Source organism: Corythoichthys intestinalis, chromosome 9, assembly GCF_030265065.1.
Source record: "Corythoichthys intestinalis isolate RoL2023-P3 chromosome 9, ASM3026506v1, whole genome shotgun sequence".
NCBI classification, from domain to species: domain Eukaryota; kingdom Metazoa; phylum Chordata; class Actinopteri; order Syngnathiformes; family Syngnathidae; genus Corythoichthys; species Corythoichthys intestinalis.
The window spans coordinates 17,743,537-17,762,937 of record NC_080403.1 but is presented as its reverse complement, the minus strand read 5'-3'; the positions used below and the strand labels follow the sequence as shown (position 1 = coordinate 17,762,937).

General features: G+C 45.0%; 1 protein-coding gene across 3 annotated transcripts in view; it reads left to right on the top strand.

Moving 5' to 3' along the window:
• Positions 1 to 19,401, top strand: part of tafa3a (TAFA chemokine like family member 3a) — a 219,731-nt gene that overhangs the window by 91,983 nt on the left and 108,347 nt on the right. For 2 of the 3 annotated variants that reach the window (XM_057847169.1, XM_057847171.1), the window contains exon 2: positions 4,588 to 4,703. In XM_057847169.1, coding sequence (XP_057703152.1) covers positions 4,592 to 4,703 — 112 coding nt within the window. In that variant the 5' untranslated portion in view covers positions 4,588 to 4,591. The remainder of the gene's footprint in view (positions 1 to 4,587; positions 4,704 to 19,401) is intronic. The other variant, XM_057847170.1, reaches the window with a different exon arrangement.

Here is a 19,401-nt window from a genome sequence, read left to right as displayed (position 1 = left end):
TGACTGACTGAGTTGTGGACAGGTGTCTTTTATACCGATAATGAGTTAAAACAGGTGCCATTAATACAGGTAACAAGTGGAGCCTCGTTAGACCTCGTTAGAAGAAGTTAGTCCTCTTTGACAGCCAGAAATCTTGCTTGTTTGTACGTGACCAAATACTTATTTTCCACTCAAATTTGGAAATAAATTATTTAAAATCAAACAATGTGATTTTCTGTTTTTTTCCACATTGTGTCTCTCATAGTTGAGGTTTACCCATGTTGACAATTACAGGCCTTTCTAATCTTTTCAAGTAAGAGAACTTGCACAATTGGTGGTTGACTAAATATTTATTTGCCCCACTGTATCTGTGACGATTAAGGCCTAGCCTTTGTTTTCGATGAAATGCCACAAAGACAGCAACATACTACTCCAAGTCTGATTATGAATAAAATCCTCTTTTGTTGCACATTGAACACATACGTCATTGAGTTTTCATAAAGGCTCTGACATTGTGACTTTTATATAGACTGTGTGCAGAAGCGTAATTTGATCAACCGGGGGCTTGATTAATTGTGGAGATGACAAAGTGTTCACAAGCTGGAGAAGAAGTATCAGTAAATGAGTTTAGGTTTTTCTCGATGAGCCACCTGGTCTCCGCGCCTCGTGTGTCTGCCTGAATCATTTCTCTAATAAGCGTCGTCCGTCGGGCCACCTGAACACGACCATGTTCAGATGGACTGAAATTTTGTTTGGGCTCAAACTGAAAATATGCGTGGCAGTTTTAATTTCCTAATTTTGGGTGGTGTCAAGCTGTAATAAATTGACGGAAAGTTGAACACTTGGTGTACAGTGTTAAACAATCTGCCAACGTAAAGGGTTTTTCAGGAGCTGGACAGTGCTCATCTTTCTCTGTCTACAGGCAAATTGTCTTAACGTCAACTTTTGCAATGCTTTCCATCTTTAAAAAGTGAAAAGTATTTAATTGCAGGTCTCCTGAGAGCCCTTTTGTGCGATATTTGGTAAACCCCGGCAACACTTCTTGACAAGAGACAATTTAAGAATTGGTGTGTGTTTTTGAGCTACCAAAACATTTGCACTTGTGTACCACTTTTGACTGGGAGGAGCAAATGAACGCCCCTACCAGTCTAGTGCTGTCAATGGCAAGCGGTAAGTTAAATGAGTACCCTGAAAGGTCAAAAAATAAATAAATAAAAAGCATAATTCGTGCATAAAAGGATTAAGTAATACTTTCTATCTTGTCTAATTAGGAGCGTTTTCGTTACGGGAGCAATATTTGAAAAATTTCGGCATAGTATAGTTGTGACGTAGGCGCGTTTCCATTGAGAACTGTTTTCTGAAAAAGTTCGATCTCTTTGCCATACTGTACAGCACCATGTTTAGTCCAAGATAATTAAGAAGATGTGATCATGTGACCAGGTAGGTCGAATCCTGTTACATATAAATTTGAAAAAACGTGTTTCCATTGTGGTCCTGGAATATAATTTTGAAACCCCTGAAAAAAATGCCGCAAGAAAAAGTGTAAAAACCTTTGCGATATATGAGTGCTTTTTCAAAATTCAGGCATTTCCATTGGCAGTTTTATCATTGTGAAATTTCGTTTTGTCGAATTTCTTGGAGTAATGGAAACGCAGCTATTGATGTGACACTGATTAGCTCTTCTAAAACCTGTAGGCTTGAAGTTCACTGACTTTTTGAAGTAAGGATAGGTGTGTTGACTTTAAAAATTACCACCAAAATGACCCTAACCCTGCAACTCTGTCCTCCCAGTAACGCACGGTGATATTTCCAAAATCTGTGATCAAGAATCTCTCTATAAAATTTACCATTTCTCTTATCTTACTCCAAATGAACTCTCTGGCACTCAATACAAAGACAGTCATGGCAAAAAATTACAAAATGAAAAAAAAATACCATCATTTGCTCATGCTTGCAAGGGAAAAACATTGACTAATTTGAATTGCAGCACTGGAATGCAGTTCAAAGTCAGAGCTGTGATTTGATTCTCACACGAGAGAGGGAGTCCAGTAGGGCCACGGTGTTGGCAGCCAGATAAGCTACTGATTGGACCGCTTGTATTGTGCTCTCCACGGGCCTCTCGCGCGGGGGTGGAGTGCACTACCGACCAAAGACAAACTAGACTGAGAATACTTGAAGAACTCCCGGGTAGCTCTGGTATCACAGGGCAACTATGAAGTTGTGTTTTAACATTTGAGCCTGCCATTAACACATTTTCAAGGTCTTAGTCTCGGGTTAGTCTTGGTTTGTCTTAAGTACAGTACAACAGGGGCTGCGTTGTTTAACACTAAGGCCTCTATTACCATCCCTCGCGGCAGTCCTGTTCTGTGCGGGAGGGCTAGCAACAGTGCTTAATTTGTAAATCATAAGGTGCCGGAACACAAAGTACATATGACAGAGCAGTGATGATGAGACGGGCACAGGTCCCGGAACACACGCAGAAAATGGGACTGAAAACAACACGCAAATAGCCACTCGCCATATTGTGGGACTTACAAGCTTCAATTTCAGATAATATCCCTGGTATAAATATTATGACAACAATTTACAACTATTTAGGCTATACACTGCACAGCACGGGCAATTGCCCACATAACCACAGGTGGGACTTACAGTAACGTACAGTCTAACTTGTAAAACATAAATAAAACAATATTTACAAGAGTTTACAATACATAACACAAACCCATTCTTTTGTGAGTAAGTATGCACGGTCCGTCTAAGACATGCTGGGACTGGAAAGCTGTGAGGTAGTAGGAAGCAAGGGGGAGACAAGCGAGAAGCAAAAGTTAGCGGTCGAATGTGGCGGCAGTCCGCTGTTATTTTGTTTATTGCTTTTTTTTTTTTTTCTTGCCACAATAAAGTGGAGAAAGCCATCAACTACTCCTTTCCATCTTTCCCCCCATTTTGGGCTGTTACAATACATTTTTTAAAAATGTTTTTATAGTTTTATTATTTTCTATAGATGAGAGGTGCCGGATCTGCTCAAATAAGTCCCGGAACCCAGGAAGGCCAAAATCAAGAGGTGCCCTGGCTAGCAGTAAATGAGTTAAATGTGTCACGCAAATGGCGCATCTTAGTATGAAAGATGAAGAAAATGATACTGTACATGATCGTGATTATTAATGGTGAAAATTCCTATATTGATTTCGGTGATCAGCTCAACTCAAACGTGGCGGAAATGAGAGCAACCAATCAGGGTCTACCTTGCCCTGCGCCAATTCAATTTGAGGAGCAAAGCGGACATAAAGTAAATGGCTAAGTGCTCATCTGAAGACAGCCTTGACCTGGAATTTCCTTTCAAAAATGACCATAAAAATGAGGCTAACAACTACAATATTGAAAATTTAGGTTCTAAAAAATTGTGATATTAGACGACATCCCAATTTTTTTTTTTTTTTTTTTTTTTTTGCCATAACACCCAGCCCTACCTACACTATGAAAATAGTCAGCTGAACATGAAATTTAAAGTAAAGTTATTTCACTTTTTTTCATTCATTCATTTTCCATGCCACTTTTTCCCACGAGGGATGTGAGATGTGCTGCAGCCTATCCCAGCTAACTACGGGCAGTAGGCAGGGTACACCCTAAACCGGTTGCCAGCCAATCGCAGGGTATAAGGATACACACAACCATTCACGCACACACTCATACTTACGTACAATTTAGATTAGAGAGTTCAATCAGCCTACCATGGATGTCTTTGGTATGTGGGAGGAAACCGGAGTTCCACGCAGGTACATGCAAACTCCACAGGAAGGCCGAAGCCTGGGATTGAACCCTTGATCTCAGAACTGTGAGGCGGACGTGCTAAGCACTCAGCCACCGTGCCGCCTGTAATTTCACTTGAATTTTCAAATTGGAAAACTCAAAATAATCAAGTTAATGCTGTATGTTAATCTGGACTTGAGTTAAAAAGTATGAACTAAGCATTTTAAGTAAACTGGACTGTAGTTTAAGTAAATGTATAACAATGCTCCGAACAAGTTAATTGCCACTGCGGCAGTGAAGCTTGCAGACAGCTTGAGTGAGACACCGTAGCTAATTTCACAAAACGTATCATTTCCATTTCAGTTTACTCAGAAATTTAAGCAATAACTCATTTTAATTCAACTCACACGTCCACAATATTAACTTTATACAATGACTTAGGGATAAAACTAACTAACTAACTAACTAACTATATTAGGAGAACTTAAAAAGTTGAATTATGTCTACTTTAAACGAAAGTTACGATGTAAATGTGTGAATCCTGTATGAACGCCAGGGGTGCTGCTGAAAGCGCCGCTCTCTGGCAGTCAGCAGGGATGAAATAGAATCTTTAGTTAGCATGACTTACAGGAAGTTTTATTTTATTTGATTTTTTTACAGTGCACATCGTTTCAAAAGATAGACACCTACAATTTGAGAGTGTCTGTGTATGTGTTTACAATACATCAAAACATTGCAATTTTTTTCTTTGAACTGTTGACACAGGAAGTCTCCAACTGATGCTGCCTGTAGATGGAAGAATGTTCAGTTTGTGGCAGAATAGCTGACCGTGAGTGACCTCTCTGTCTTTTTTGGTAGCAGAATGAAGGAACGGGACCTGCGGGGAATGTGCAGAAAGGCGCTGCTGCTGACTGTCTGCATGGTGTCTCTTTGGGGACAACTGAGCAGCGCATCGTCACACAGGAGCCACATTGGTATGTCCCTGCATGCCTCAACTTCTTGTAATAGTCACTTTTTACCTCTCTAAAACGGGCAATTTTTGAGAATATCAACCTAACACTTGCAGTGTGTTGTAATGTTGCACCGATGCCATTTTCTGGCTCCTAATACAGATTCTGACACCCAGTTTTGTGGTATCAGCTAATGCCGATACTGCAGCAAGACCGCATTTTTATAAGAAATATAGAAATGTTTACTTCTTTTAATACTAAATTACTGCATAATCACTTGACTGTCAAGTAATTGCTATCATGGCTTAGGCTACGTTTAGACTAGGACAGATCATTTTCTCCAGGGTATTCTGCTATTTTTTATACCTGTCCGCACTTCATTTAAGTTGCGTTTAAGCCCCCCCCCCCCCCCCCCCCCCCATCCCACTTCTGCAAGGGATGCCTGCATTTGCGCGAACTACGCATGCATAGAAAAGAGAAACCTCATGTGTTACGTCATCGTGACATTTTTTCGTGATCGAAATTCAACGCATCACGCAAGAGTGAAGGGACTGAGGGCACACTCGGCTTTTACAAGTAGTCGCCGAGTTGTGATTAAAATGAATCTTTATTAAAGAACAAAAACGAAAGCCTGACATTTTTACTTCGGATGTTTCAGTTGCGCATTCACCACTTGGAAATTAGCAAATCTAAACTTTTGGTGTGGCTCTGCGTATATTTCCTGGAAGTAGAAACCGCAGTCAGGAGGGCTTGTGCATAACAGTGGCGCTCCTGGATGTGGCGATAGTTTTGAGAGGCGGAAATGTCATCAAAATGAAACTGATCTAGCGCCTCTGTGACTTGGGTACCACACAGTTCACTTTTCGGGGTTTGATTTTCTTCTACGCATTTTTATATACTCCAGTTCGGCCGGCATTTTGTCCGGAGGGGCCAGCCCCACTGCTGGCTGATCGGAGACTTAACGATGAACTAATCCGTGATGGGAGGACCACAAATGGGCACTGAATTAAAACATATTATAGCGACGTACATTTGAAGGTTCTAGAAAAATGTGTGAATGCATGATCAGCTCATCACAGCTGGTTCAAGTTGAGCGAGCCCGCCTGTGGAAATGAAAAGAGGAGCAGGAATGTAGGGCTGGGCATCGTTTGAAATTGAACGATTCCGGTTCTGATTCCAATTCCACGTTCAATTGCAGTTCCGAACGATTCTCGATTCTGATTCCTTAAAGAGGTAAGTTAAAAAAAAAAATGCAGGGTCAAAAAAATTGCAGTTTATATTAAATTCTTAACTTCTCGATGATTTTTTATTTTTTTTTAAATAAAATGAACTTCTCACGAAGCTAATTTTAACTTTTATATAAATATCAGTCTTTGAACTCGAGCAATTTTTTTTCTGCTTGGCACTCAAGGCATCGAAACAAGGAACAGAATTTTAAAAGTTCGAACGATTCCGGGAGCATCGGTGTGTTAGAACCGATTCCCATCGAGGCTTGATGCTCGATGCCCAACCCTAAGATCCTCCTCCTCCATTGTTTACAACGCCATCATGCAGCACTAAAAATGGCGATGGCATGGTCCATGATATCACTTCCTTAATATCCGATAGTTGTACAGAGACTGCAGTCCACTCTAAGCGATGGGTAATATTACCCGCCTTCGTTATCTGTGTAACAACCAATCCGGATAAGTTGCATACATGCCGTACAGTCTAACTAATAACACATTTAAGGCCATTATCCGTCCTAGTGTAGACGTAACGTAGCCTCAGTCAGATACTGCTTCAATTCGTTGGCTTCCACTGACGTAAACAGGCGTCCAAGCCATTTGAAGTGGAAGTCAAGTGAAGTCGTTCATTCGCTGCTATCACTCCAAATTCAAATAGATTGAACATCTGCTGGAGATATACTAATTGGTGGGAGGGTGCATCTTGGCCATTTTTTACCTCACACGCTGCCATTGACAGTGCTAGATGTCCAATCCACTTGAAATGGGAGAATTAGCAGTGAATGAATGAACGTTCACCACGTTATCTCTCAATATGCCCCAATACCGATGGCATCATTTTAGTGCCGTATCAGTACCAATACTATCGGTGCAGCACTAGTTTGCTGTATTCCATTTACATTCAGTGAGCCCTTTTTCAGCTTTGTTTGCTCTCCCCAAAGTTGTGTTAGTGCACATTAAACAGTTCAGCAGTCAAAAAGTTTTAGTCCATCAGTACAGTAATGGAGACCATGCATCATTGTGTGTGACTGTTGTGTGTGTTTGGCCAAGGAAGGACAAGCCCTTTGAAAGTGATTTCCTTTAATGGATAGATGGCCTGGTCCTGGGGCGGATGGGCAGAAAGTGTGACTACACATTGAAATAATGAGCCTCATTTCCGTCGCACGACGGTCGCTGAAACCCAAAGCCCCACCAGCTGAACACTTTGATCGGAGGGGCGATCAAAAAGCCTGCATCCATGACCGGAGAGGCTGTACCTGGAGGAAAATCGTGTGTGTGCGTGTGTATCAGATGAAGTAAACAATAAAAATAGTAGAAGCAGAATGAACAAATATTACTCTTGTTCCATCGGGATAATGAGATTGCAGAGGGTTTGGTTTTGATATCATGTCTATACTCTAAAACAGAGGTGCTTGTTACGTTGATCGCGATATACCAGTTGATCGCAACGCTTGTGTGGGTAGATCGTGGCATCAAAAAAATAAAAATAAAAAAACAAAATAAATAAAGAAATAAATTAGGGCTGTCAAACGATTAAAATTTTTAATCGAGTTAATTACAGCTTAAAAATTAATTAATCGTAATTAATCACAATTCAAACCATCTATAAAATATGCCATATTTTTCTGTAAATTATTTTTGGAATGGAAAGAAAAGACAAGATGGATATATACATTCAACATACGGTACATAAGGACTGTATTTGTTTATTATAACAATAAATCAACAAGATGGCATTAACATTATTAACATTCTGTTAAAGCGATCCATGGATAGAAAGACTTGTAGTTCTTAAAAGAAAAATTTTAGTACAATTTATATAAATTTTATATCAAAACACCTCTTAATGTTTTCGTTTTATTGAAATTTGTAAAATTTTCAATCAAAAAATAAACTAGTAGCCCGCCATTGTTGATGTCAATAATTACTTACACAATGCTGATGGGTGGCTGAAGCCTATAAAATCAGTCGCACCCAAGCGCCAGCAGAGGGCGGCAAAATTCCATAAAACACAATTAACAAGTGGCGTTTCACTGTACCGTCATTTAAATCTGTCTGAGCGGGTAATCTGCGTTAATTGCGTCAAACATTTTAACGTGATTAATTTAAAAAATTAATTAACGCCCGTTAACGCGATAATTTTGACAGCCCTAAAATAAATACATTAAAAAAAATGTACATAATTAATTATGTTGTGTGAGCAACATGCTATCATATGTGGTATCATAGCAATATGCTGTTAAATTTGGGGTTTGGAATGAAGGCTATGGCCTTTTTTGGTATAATTTAATGAAAATGGGGTGGGGGGGACTAGGTTACAAATATTTGCACCCTGGAACCATGTTATTTTTACATGTATAGTAAAAAAAAAAAAAAATCATCTTTCCAAGTACGCAGTGTTGCCAACTTGGTGCACTTTCTTGCTAAATCTGACGACTTTCGCGAGCCTCTTGGCTACTTTTTTTTTGTTTTTGTTTTTTTTTTGGGTCAAAAGTGACTAACGACAGATCTATTGACTTTTTCTGGTGTTTTTTTAACTCACTTTTTGCTTCTCCTAGGACATTATTCCTCTCTCTTACAGCATCCATTAAAATTACATGCAAATGGAAATTATGCAAATTGTATGATGACGCTATCTAACGACGTCTAGGACAGCCAATAGCTACTTTTCTTAATGAAGAGTTGGCAGCAATGAAAGTCCCACCATAATGACGAATATACAGTTGCGTAGCATGCCTAAGCGTCAATATACAGGTTACATCTGAGAGTGTTTAACACCAATGAGTTAAAAAACTTTTAAGCTACCGCTACTAAAATACTAGTTTTGTACTGATAAGATTCTGTTACCTGGCTATGTGGTATCAGCCGATACATACAGACCACCTTTAAAAAAAAAAAAAAAAAAAAAAGTTTTTCTTTTAATGTGATTTCCTTAATTTGCTTCTTTGTTTCTTCTACTTTGACGAGTTTGTAATTGGTAGCCATCTTCAGCAGGACAACCCTTGCACATCTCTAAGAATAGGTTCATACTTGAGGTCTTAATGCACAATTCTGATTTTTTTGTCCTTCAGACTGCCTTTGTCCGTTGAGCCCGTTCAAGTATTACGCATGCACACTACAGGTTATCCTTCTGCGTTGCGGCGATGGCGTAGCGACTACAGTGTCAAAGAGCATTTGATATGTTGTCCTTCAAAATGATATTCTGCAGCAAGGGAACGTGTTGCTCTGTAATTCACTGCCAAGCCACTAGAGAAGTGTGGCGTTCTGTTCGTACAGTTTGGGGGTTCTTGTCGACTTCCTCTAGTTTTTTTCCGTTTACACAACAATGCCAACAGAGATGGAACGCTTGAATGTGGATCTCCAGCTCATCAACATTGAACAACAAATGTTGATCCTACTGTAATGTCTGTAACTAAGCGCAGGTCCTTTTGTCCGATTTCTTTGCCGTGTCCAACAACTTGCCAGTGGGAAGCCATAGCAGATTTCTGGCAGCTATGGAACTTCCCAAACTGCATTGGAAGCCTTGATGGTAAACACGTTATCATAAAAGAACCGAGGCACTCTCAATCAGTGATGATGTATCAAGTGTGTGAACTGTCTGTAGTCGAAAATTAAACATCAAAACAACTCTTTTGACAACAAACCTGTTCTTCATTCTTCATATACTTGAACTGTAAAATGTAAATGAGTCACACTCACAGCAAACATATTTACATGATAAATGATAAAACGCACTAACCAAAAATACGACAAAGTGATAAAAAGCTGATAGTTTTTGGCCGACTTGCTCACTGCTTCGTGTGGCCATTCGCTTCGAAACACATACATACTTCTCTCGGAGGTTCTTCCATTTTTTTATGCAATCGCTGACCTACAGCCCCGTAATTTCAGCAATCTCTTACCACGAATTGTTTGCCATTTTGCAATCTTTATAATGTCTTGACGAGACATTGTAGAGGTTGTCATACTTGGGGACCTCTTCGATGATACTCTCGTCGGCTTGGTCCATTTTTGCGTGTAGCACAACAATGTTTGAAAATGGCGGTGATTTTGTGGTGAACAGGAAACAACAGTCTGAGTGGACCAATCACAGTCCATTTGTGTCATGTCTCCACACGTTGACGTGATGCGAAGTCAGAAAATTGTGGAGATACACGTCAGGCTACAGCGAAGGGTCGGAAATCGGGTCTCCCTTTGATGCGTAGGTCTGCCACAGAAGCATAACTCAGCCTAAATTCACAGTCCGACATGCGCATCAAAACAAATAACTACACATGCTGGCTATATGTCATTCTGGGGTGATCATATTTTGATTTTCAAAAGAGCACACAAATAACAGACATTAATAATCCCTATTTAATCTTATATTCAAAGTTTATATGGATTGATTGAATCCATACATGCACTGTGCGTGCATGACGCACTTACGTGTGTGCATCAGTTTGCCCTGACTCGGCCATGTAAGCAATCCTGAAATATTGCTCATATTTATTTAATATTGCACACAGAAAGAAAACAGAGCATTATCAGGCTTATCCTTTTCGTTCGTTCGTTCGTTCGTTCGTTCGTCGTCTCCCGCTTATCCGAATCCGGGTCGCGGGGGCAGCAGCCTCAGCAAAGAGGCCCAGACAGCCCTCTCCCCAGCCACTTCCACCAGCTCATCTGGGAGAATCCCAAGGCGTTCCCAGGCAAGCCGAGAGATATAATCCTTCCAGCGTGTCCTGGGTCGGCCCCGGGGTCTCCTCCCAGTTGGACATGCCTGAAACACCTCCCGAGGGAGGCGTCCAGGGGGCATCCTAACCAGATGTCCAAACCACCTCAACTGGCTCCTCTCGACATGAAGGAGCAGCGGCTCTACTCCGAGTCCCTCCCGGATGACCGAGCTCCTAACCCTATCTCGAAGGCTGAGCCCGGCCACTCTCCGAAGGAAACTCATTTCAGCCGCTTGTATCCGCAATCTTGTTCTTTCGGTCATTACCCAAATTTCATGGCCATAGGTGAGGGTAGGAATGTAGATTGACCGGTAAATCGAGAGCTTCGCCTTCCGGCTCAGCTCCTTCTTCACCACAAGAGACTGGTTAAGCCCCCGCAACACTGCTGATGCTGCCCCAATTCGCCTGTCAATCTCACGTTCCGACCTACCCTCACTCGTGAACAAGATCCCGAGATACTTAAACTCCTCCACCTGGGGCAGGAACTCACCCCCGACCTGGAGCGAGCAATCCACCCTTTTCCGGCTGAGAACCATGGCCTCAGACTTGGAGGTGCTGATTCTCATCCCAGCCGCTTCACACTCGGCTTCGAACTGTTCCAGCGAGAGCTGGAGGTCGCTGTTTGATGGAGCCAGAAGGACCACATCATCCGCAAAAAGCAGAGATGAGATCCTCCCACCACCGAACTCGACCCCCTCCACCACCCGGCTGCGCCTAGAAATTCTGTCCATGAAAGTCACGAACAGAACCGGTGACAAAGGGCAGCCCTGGCGGAGTCCAACTCTCACCGGGAACTGGTCCGATTTATTGCCGGCCACACGGACCAGACTCATACTCCTGTGGTAGAGGGACTGGATGGCCCCTAGCAGAGGGCCATCCACCCCATACTCCCGGAGTACCCCCCACAGGGTGCCCCTGGGGACACGGTCATAAGCCTTCTCCAAATCCACAAAACACATGTGGACTGAATTGGCGAACTCCCATGCCCCCTCAAGCACCCTCGCGAGGGTAAAGAGCTGGTCCGTGGTTCCACGGCCAGGACGAAAACCACATTGTTCCTCCTCGATCTGAGGTTCAACTATCGACCGGACCCTCCTTTCCAGTACCCTGGCGTAGACTTTCCCTGGGAGGCTGAGGAGTGTGATCCCCCGATAGTTGGAACACACCCTCTGGTCGCCTTTCTTAAAGATAGGGACCACCACCCCGGTTTGCCATTCCAAAGGCACTGCCCCCGATGACCACGCAATGTTGCACAGGCGCGTCAACCAAGACAGCCCTGCAACATCCAAAGCCTTGAGATACCCAGGGCAGACTTCATCAATCCCTGGAGCTCCGCCGCCGTGTAGTAATTGCACTACCTTGGCAACTTCTGCCCCAGTGATTGACCCGACCAACCCTAGGTCCCTCGGCTCCGTTTCCTCCATGGAATGCGTGTTAGTGGGATTAAGGAGGTCTTCAAAGTATTCCTTCCACCGCCCGACTATGTCCTCAGTTGAAGTTAGTAACTCCCCGCCCCCACTGTAAACAGTGTGGGCAAGATGCCGCCTTCCCCCCCTGAGGCGTCGGACGGTTTGCCAGAACCTTTTTGGAGCCGATCGATAGTCTTCCTCCATAGCCTCACCGAACTCCTCCCACGTCCGAGTTTTTGCCTCGGCGACTGCCAAAGCTGCACTCCGCTTGGCCCGCCGGTACCAGTCAGCTGTCTCAGGAGACCCACAGGCCAACCATGCCCTGTATGCCTCCTTCTTCAGCTTAATGGCCCCCCTCACCTCCGGTGTCCACCATCTGGTTCGAGGGTTACCACCACGACTGGTCCCAGCTACCTTGCGGCCACAGCTCTCAGCAGCCGCCTTGACAATGGCAGAGCGAAACAAAGCCCATTCAGACTCAATGTCCCCCACTGCCCCCAAAACGTGGTCAAAGCTCTGCCGGAGGTGCGAGTTGAAAATCAGTCTGACAGGTTCCTCCGCCAAGCGTTCCCAGCAGACCCTCACTATTCGTTTAGGCCTACCAGGTCTGCGTGGCTTCTTCCCCTGCCATCTGATCCAACTCACCACCAGGTGGTGGTCAGTTGACAGCTCTGCTCCTCTCTTCACCCGAGTGTCCAGAACATAAGGCCGCAGGTCTGATGATACGACAACAAAATCGATCATCGACCGGCGGCCTAAGGTGTCCTGGTGCCATGTGCACCGATGAACATCCTTATGTTCGAACATGGTGTTCGTTATGGCCAAACTGTAGGTAGCACAGAAGTCCAACAACTGAACACCACTCGGGTTCAGATCAGGCAGGCCGTTCCTCCCAACCACTCCTCTCCAGGTCACACTGTCATTGCCCACGTGGGCGTTGAAGTCCCCCAGTAGGACAATGGAGTCCCCTCTCGAGGCACTTTCCAGTACCCTTCCAAGAGACTCCAAAAAGGGCGGGTAATCTGCACTACCATTCGGTGCATATGCACTGATAATAGTGAGAACCCGTTCCCCAACCCTAAGGCGCAGGGAAGCGACCCTTTCGTCCACTGGGGTAAACTCCAATACAGAGGCAGAGAGCCATGGGGCTATCAAAAGACCCACCCCAGCCTTCCGCCTCCCCCCCGGAGCAACTCCAGAAAAGGAGAGTGTCCAACCCCTCTCAAGGACCTGGGTTCCAGAGCCAGAGCTATGTGTTGAGGTGAGGCCGACTATATCTAGCCGGAATCGCTCAACCTCTTCAATAAGCTCCCGCTCCTTCCCCGCCAGAGAGGTGACTGTTCCAAATGCCAGTTTCCACAACCGGGGATCAGACCGCCAAGGTCCCTGCCTTGGTCTGCTACCCGATCCACATAGCACCGGACCCTGTGGATTCAACCTGTGGGTGGTGGGTCCACGGGACGACGAGCCCATGTATCCGGTTCGGGCTGTGCCCGGCCGGGCCCCATGGGCGAAGGCCCGACCACCAGGCGCTCGCACACGGGCCCCAACCCCAGGCCTGGCTCCAGGGCGGAGCCCCGGTACTCCTCCGTGCCGGGTACACGTACTCCTGTTTTTACCGTCCATCAGGGTCTTTTGAACCGTTCTTTGTCTGACCCTTCGCCTAGGACCAATCTGTCATGTGAAACACTAGCGGGGGCAAAAGCCCCTGACAGCATAGCTCCTAGGGTCATTAGGGCACTCAAACTTCCCCACCACGATAAGGTGACGGCTCACGGAGAAGGCTTATCCTTTTCTTCATTTTATCTTTTTAAGACTGTGGTCAAGCCCTGCTTTTCCCTAAAAGCCGTGTTCAAACTAGGCACTAATGCACAGGTACATCGATGCCGTCCTGCCTGCCGCTCTCGCTCTTTGCTGACGTAATTGCTACGTGAATTCCTATTTCTGAGACTTGACAGTTCAGACCGCTGCCACATTCTGGAAAAAATGTGTCCCATATCGTATTTAAACCATATACGAAAGTGACCTAGATCGGATTTTAAATGGTCCACTTCTGTACGACTTATCACGTTCAGACATTCAAGTTAATGCCTCACTCGAGTCGGAAAAACACAAAAAAAATCGGATTCGTGCGGTCTGAACTTAGCCTAAGTGTACATATTGCGCATTAACGATGCATTATTTCTTAGTACACACAAATACAGATACTTGCAATTTACCTGCCAATTGGGCTCCTTCTGATACCAGTAATGGTATCGGTGCAACACTACGAAATACTTAAGGTAAATACGGCTGAAACACACAGTAAAAGCCATTCAAACAAGATGGATGCAGTAAGTCTCTAGACTCTAGAACACTTATGCCAGGTGAATTTCACCCACATAATTCTTGTCATGTGAGTTTTTTTTTTTTTATCATGTTGCTGCTTCCTGTGAAAGATGACCAAAATTGTGAAGAATTTTAATGCAATTCTAAAATGTCCCCAATGGTACTTTTTAAAAATGTATGTACTTGTTATTATTATTAATTGTATTCGATATTGTATATTGTTAGGTTAGAAGAGAGTGCTTCAATTTAGTATACAGTAGTGTACTTTTAAGGAAATTGAAGAAAATTTATGTATTTCATCCGAGATATAGCAGGTAAAATTTACTCAACGTTAGTGATGCTGTTACTAATTCAATGTTGGCGTTTTCGTGTTAAAAGTTCTCTAAATAAGTTTTAATAAGAGCATGGGAAAATGTATTTAAATGGTGATAAATAATCTATGTGTTCATCTGATGCACACACATGTAAGAAAAGTCAATTGTCAATAGGAAGAGCTTAACTGTGGATAGCTAAAAACATCTCCATTTTGACTTGTCAAAACTGAATACCTAAACTGATATCTCCCATACTGCTCTGGTATTGGCAGATTCCGATTTTAATATATTTATGTTTATTCGATTCACGCTTCCATGATGCACATCAGACTTGTCCCACCAGAGAGCCAAAATTCGGAATTGTGTTGCTTGAACAATGCAGTATAAATCCAGCCTTAAAAAGACCATTGAGGCATGCTTTTGCCAGGGACAGCGTTCCTGTAAATCCCATTTGTATGACTGCATACATATTTGCTAAATCAGTTAATCCGCCTGGCTTATGTCGCCGCCCGTTCGCCCGTCCATTCATACTGCCGCTCAGGTTATTAGCAGCGAGCGCACCCCCGCACCTCACATGGCACAGCGTCACATTTCACTAATCGCGCCCGCCTCTAGCGAGGTCAAATCAAGGTAGGCCCGACAAACAAACCTCTTTAGCCCCCTCTCTCTTAACCCAAGCGGTGTCTTTGCCAAAGCTGTTGAACTTTTCACCGGGACCACGACCGGAGCTCAGCGCGCTCTCACATCGCTGCCTTAATAAAAACCGTTACACCCCCCCCCCCCACACCCCCACCTCCAGAGCGCCATCTACATTCATTAGCTAGTCATTAAAAAGTGGCGAGGGAAGAAAGGGCTGAAGGTTAAAGTGGTCTAGGGAGGAAGCGAGCATGCTAACAAGTAGCTTTTGGCTGTACAGTCTGCTTTGCTCGTGATTTGGGCTGACGAACAGGGTCAAACTGAAGTCTAAGCTATTTATATGTGAGCCAGTGTCAGAATGAAATTTGACACCCTCTGGAAGCAATGTGTGAATTCTATCTGAAATATTGATGGATGTTTTCCAAGGCCATGTCTACACTTAGCAGGGTTTTTTTTTAAACCGAAGATCCTGCCCTAACGCGTCCGGAAGAAATAATTATGTCTACACCAACACATTTGTAGAAAAAAAAAAAAAAAAAAAAAACTTCCACAGCCAATCACATTTATCCTTTTTTAAGTGCATTCATAACAATGCGCAAAAAATAATTGTCCATAATACCCACCTACTTCACATGTGTTCTTCAATATGAAGCACTGCAAGGGTTTGAAAATAAATGAAAGCAAAAAAACACCTAATTTACTCCAAATGTAAACATTATTCTCATATGTGACGTAGAGACAAGTTTGTCGCAGTCAATGATGTTTCTACAGTTAAATCTTCGGTTATCAGTGTCCACATGTGGCGCTACAAATGCAGAATTCGCACATCTTCAATTTGGACGGAGTTTTTAAAAAACCCTCGTATTCAATGCCTAAAATGTGCTTGTGCGTGTGGATAATGGGATAAAAAAGTAAAAGAGGGAAATTGGTATTGAAAATACCGATTAACAGCAATAGACAGCCAATCCATTTCAACTGCGAGGGGGTTGAAGCGATCATTCCAGGCCACAAAGAGATTTAAAAGAAAGAGAAACAAAACAAATGTATTTATTTATTGATTGATTGATTGATTTATTTTATTTATTTAAAAAAAAAATTTTTTTTAACCTGTCCTGTTCAGCTGTTTGACACAGTGAATGGAAGTCTGGGTGCCCGGTTGGTCTGAACAGTTTTAATGTTTCACATTGAGAGTATGACATACTCCCATTGTGATCATTCACATACCTCGTTTATTATGACAAAACATTGAACAGGAAGGGGTTATGGGGGAACAGAAGAAAAGAAACACAAGAGAAGAAAGAAAAGAAACACAAACAACAACAAGAAATACATTGAACGTCTACACTAACTACTAACATGTTGGTGCTATCGTCAGCTAGATGTATTTCCGGTTGACACTATGTGGGGGGCCTGTTGACCAGGGCAAGAAGGGGACGGGGGTGGGGGAGTCTATAAGCTAAGTGATTGAGAGGGGAAGAGTGTACACAAATCAGCTCTTTTCTCTAGAACCCAGTAATTGTGTGAATCCCTCGTGAGTGCAAGCCCGTTGGGGACCGACCCTACGCCGCCCCACCGCTAATACCGGCACCGGGACCCCCCACCCAAGCGCACCCCATCACATCCAGCTGCACGCGAGCCCCACCAAGCACACGACAGCCACGCAGACGAGTGGAGACACCACACGGGCACCAACCCAGGGCCACGGCCCCCACCCAGCCAGCCCGGGGAGGGAGGGCGGTTGGGGGTGGTAATTCAGCGCAGCCCATCCCTCCTCCCGCAGCCCAGCAAAGGACCCATCGTCCCCCCTGGGATCCAGGGTGGTCCCCCGGGCCACCCGCTCACCCATCAACCGGCCTTCAGGGATGGCAAGAAGGGATGCACCACCAACCCCATGACCAGCCCCAGCCCAACCCGCCTGCCCGGCCCACGAGCCACAGCTGCAGCCTCCGAACCGGCACGGCACGCCACGGGACCCACAGCGGCCCACCAAGCCCAGGGCAGGGCAAGGTCCCTCGCCGGAGCAGGCAACACCGGCGCCCAGACAGCAACCCGCGACGGAGCACAGGGCGGACATCCAGTCGAAGAAGAGAGGTGAAGGTGGAGGCAGAAGGACACTGAGGAGCCGCCGCGTGGCGATGCGAGATTGGAGCCCTGACCTCCCCCCACTCCCGCGGCCTGCAGCCCAGGCAGAGGGGAGGCCACGCCCCGTGAGCCACGCCATAGAGAAAAAAAGTGGGACCCACCTACCACCCTATTACTGTGGCTGCCAGGTTCCCGGCTGGCAGCCATTACCCAGCACCGTGATGGGATTGTGAGGGGTGGGAAGTGCAGTGTATGCATTAAAATAGGAGAGCTTGGCTTGGGGCAGTGGGACCGCAGCATGGAATTTCTACCCAGCCGCCCGCCCCACCACCCTTTGCCGCAGCTCTCTTGTGGAGTATAATGTGTGTGGAGCGTTAAAAAAGGTGTGGGGATGGCAGGGCCTGTCGTGAGGAGGTAACCGTGAGGCACCCCCCCAACAGGTCCCAACCATCCCACAACCTTGGTGTGTGAGGCATTAAAAACAGGAGGGAGCCGAACTGTATGGCCCCGTCCCAACTCTCCCTTGGAGAAATGAATGAGTATGTAAGTGCCAGGGTGAAAGATATTTACAGTGCCGAAGTGAGAAGTGCGTGAGTTATGAGGCAGGCTCCCGTGGGCGTGGCCCCGTCCACCAGAACCACCGGCCGCAAGGCGAGCGAAGCGCCGGGGCCCCGATCAACCCCCAGACCACTCACGGCGCACCCGCAACCGCCCACCCCTCCCCCCGCTGCCCGAGCACCCACCCCGCACCCAGAGCAGGCACTACGCCAAGCGCCGGAGACCAGGGGACGTCCACTTCACTGGCATGGGACAGCACACACCACCCAAGGCCCTGCGGGCCCCATGAGGCCCCGCCAGCAGGAGGGCAGCGTCAGCCACCACGGTCCAGAGAGGCGGACAGGGCCGGAGACAGACCGAGGGGATGGAGACTCATCCCCGCCCCAACCCACCCTTGGGCCAGGAGGGGTGCGCGGTATGACACCAGGGGGCACCTCCCCGGCACCCGGTACAAGGAGACGCGGATCTGGCCGGGCCGACCTGGGAGGTTATTATGGCCGCCGCATACACCACCCAGCCCCCACCCCACTCCACCCCACAGCCGGCCGGGGAAGGACCACGGCCCAGCACCCGTGCACTACCCCACCCGCCCGTGAGACCGGCACGCGCACGACGGGATCCACGCACGACCCGACACAACCAGACAAGCCCCAGCCGAAAATCCCGGGGCTAGGACCGGCGACGGGACGGCACAAGGAAGCACGCCAACAAACTCCATCTGTGAAGCTGACAGAAGAAGAGGTTTATCAAACACCCTTAGATGTATGCCAAGGACCAGTGAAGTGTATTATTTAAGCATAGTTCCTTAATTGTTCTGAGTCTGGTAATTAATATATAGGGTGTCCCAGAGAAATTGCGTACGTTCCCCAGCAGCTGGCAACCAAATTGTGTATGGCTTTCTTTGTATATTAAACCCATTGACCGACTAAACTTTGAAGGAAGAAATATTATTTATTACATGCTGTTGGGAGTGTATAAAGCAGTTCAAACAAAACAAATTTAAAATAAATAAATAAAATGGGCCACAGTTAATTAAATTCCTGTCTTTTTCTTCCTTTTTTCAATTTATTGCAATTTGTTTTAATTCATTTTTTAAAAAAAAGTTTGATTGTTTTTTTAGTTTTATTTCATTTTGAATTATCATTATTTTATTTCATTAGTCATGCTTGATTTACTTATTTTTATTTATTATTATTAAAAAAAAAGTTTTTTCCTCAAAATGTATCCTTCAATTAATTTATTCATTTTAATGCAAATGATAGTGGGATACAAACATACATATAAAGTAGAGGTCCCTCTTAGCCAATTGGATGCCAGGAAGATGCTAGACAATAGCCAATGGAAGAACAGTTATAAGTATGTTATGTTCAGTAAAGCCCGTACTGTATTTTTGCCTTTCGTCCCCTGAAATTTCGTCTGCAACAAGAGGCAATATTTTCCAGTTGAGGTGTGTCTTA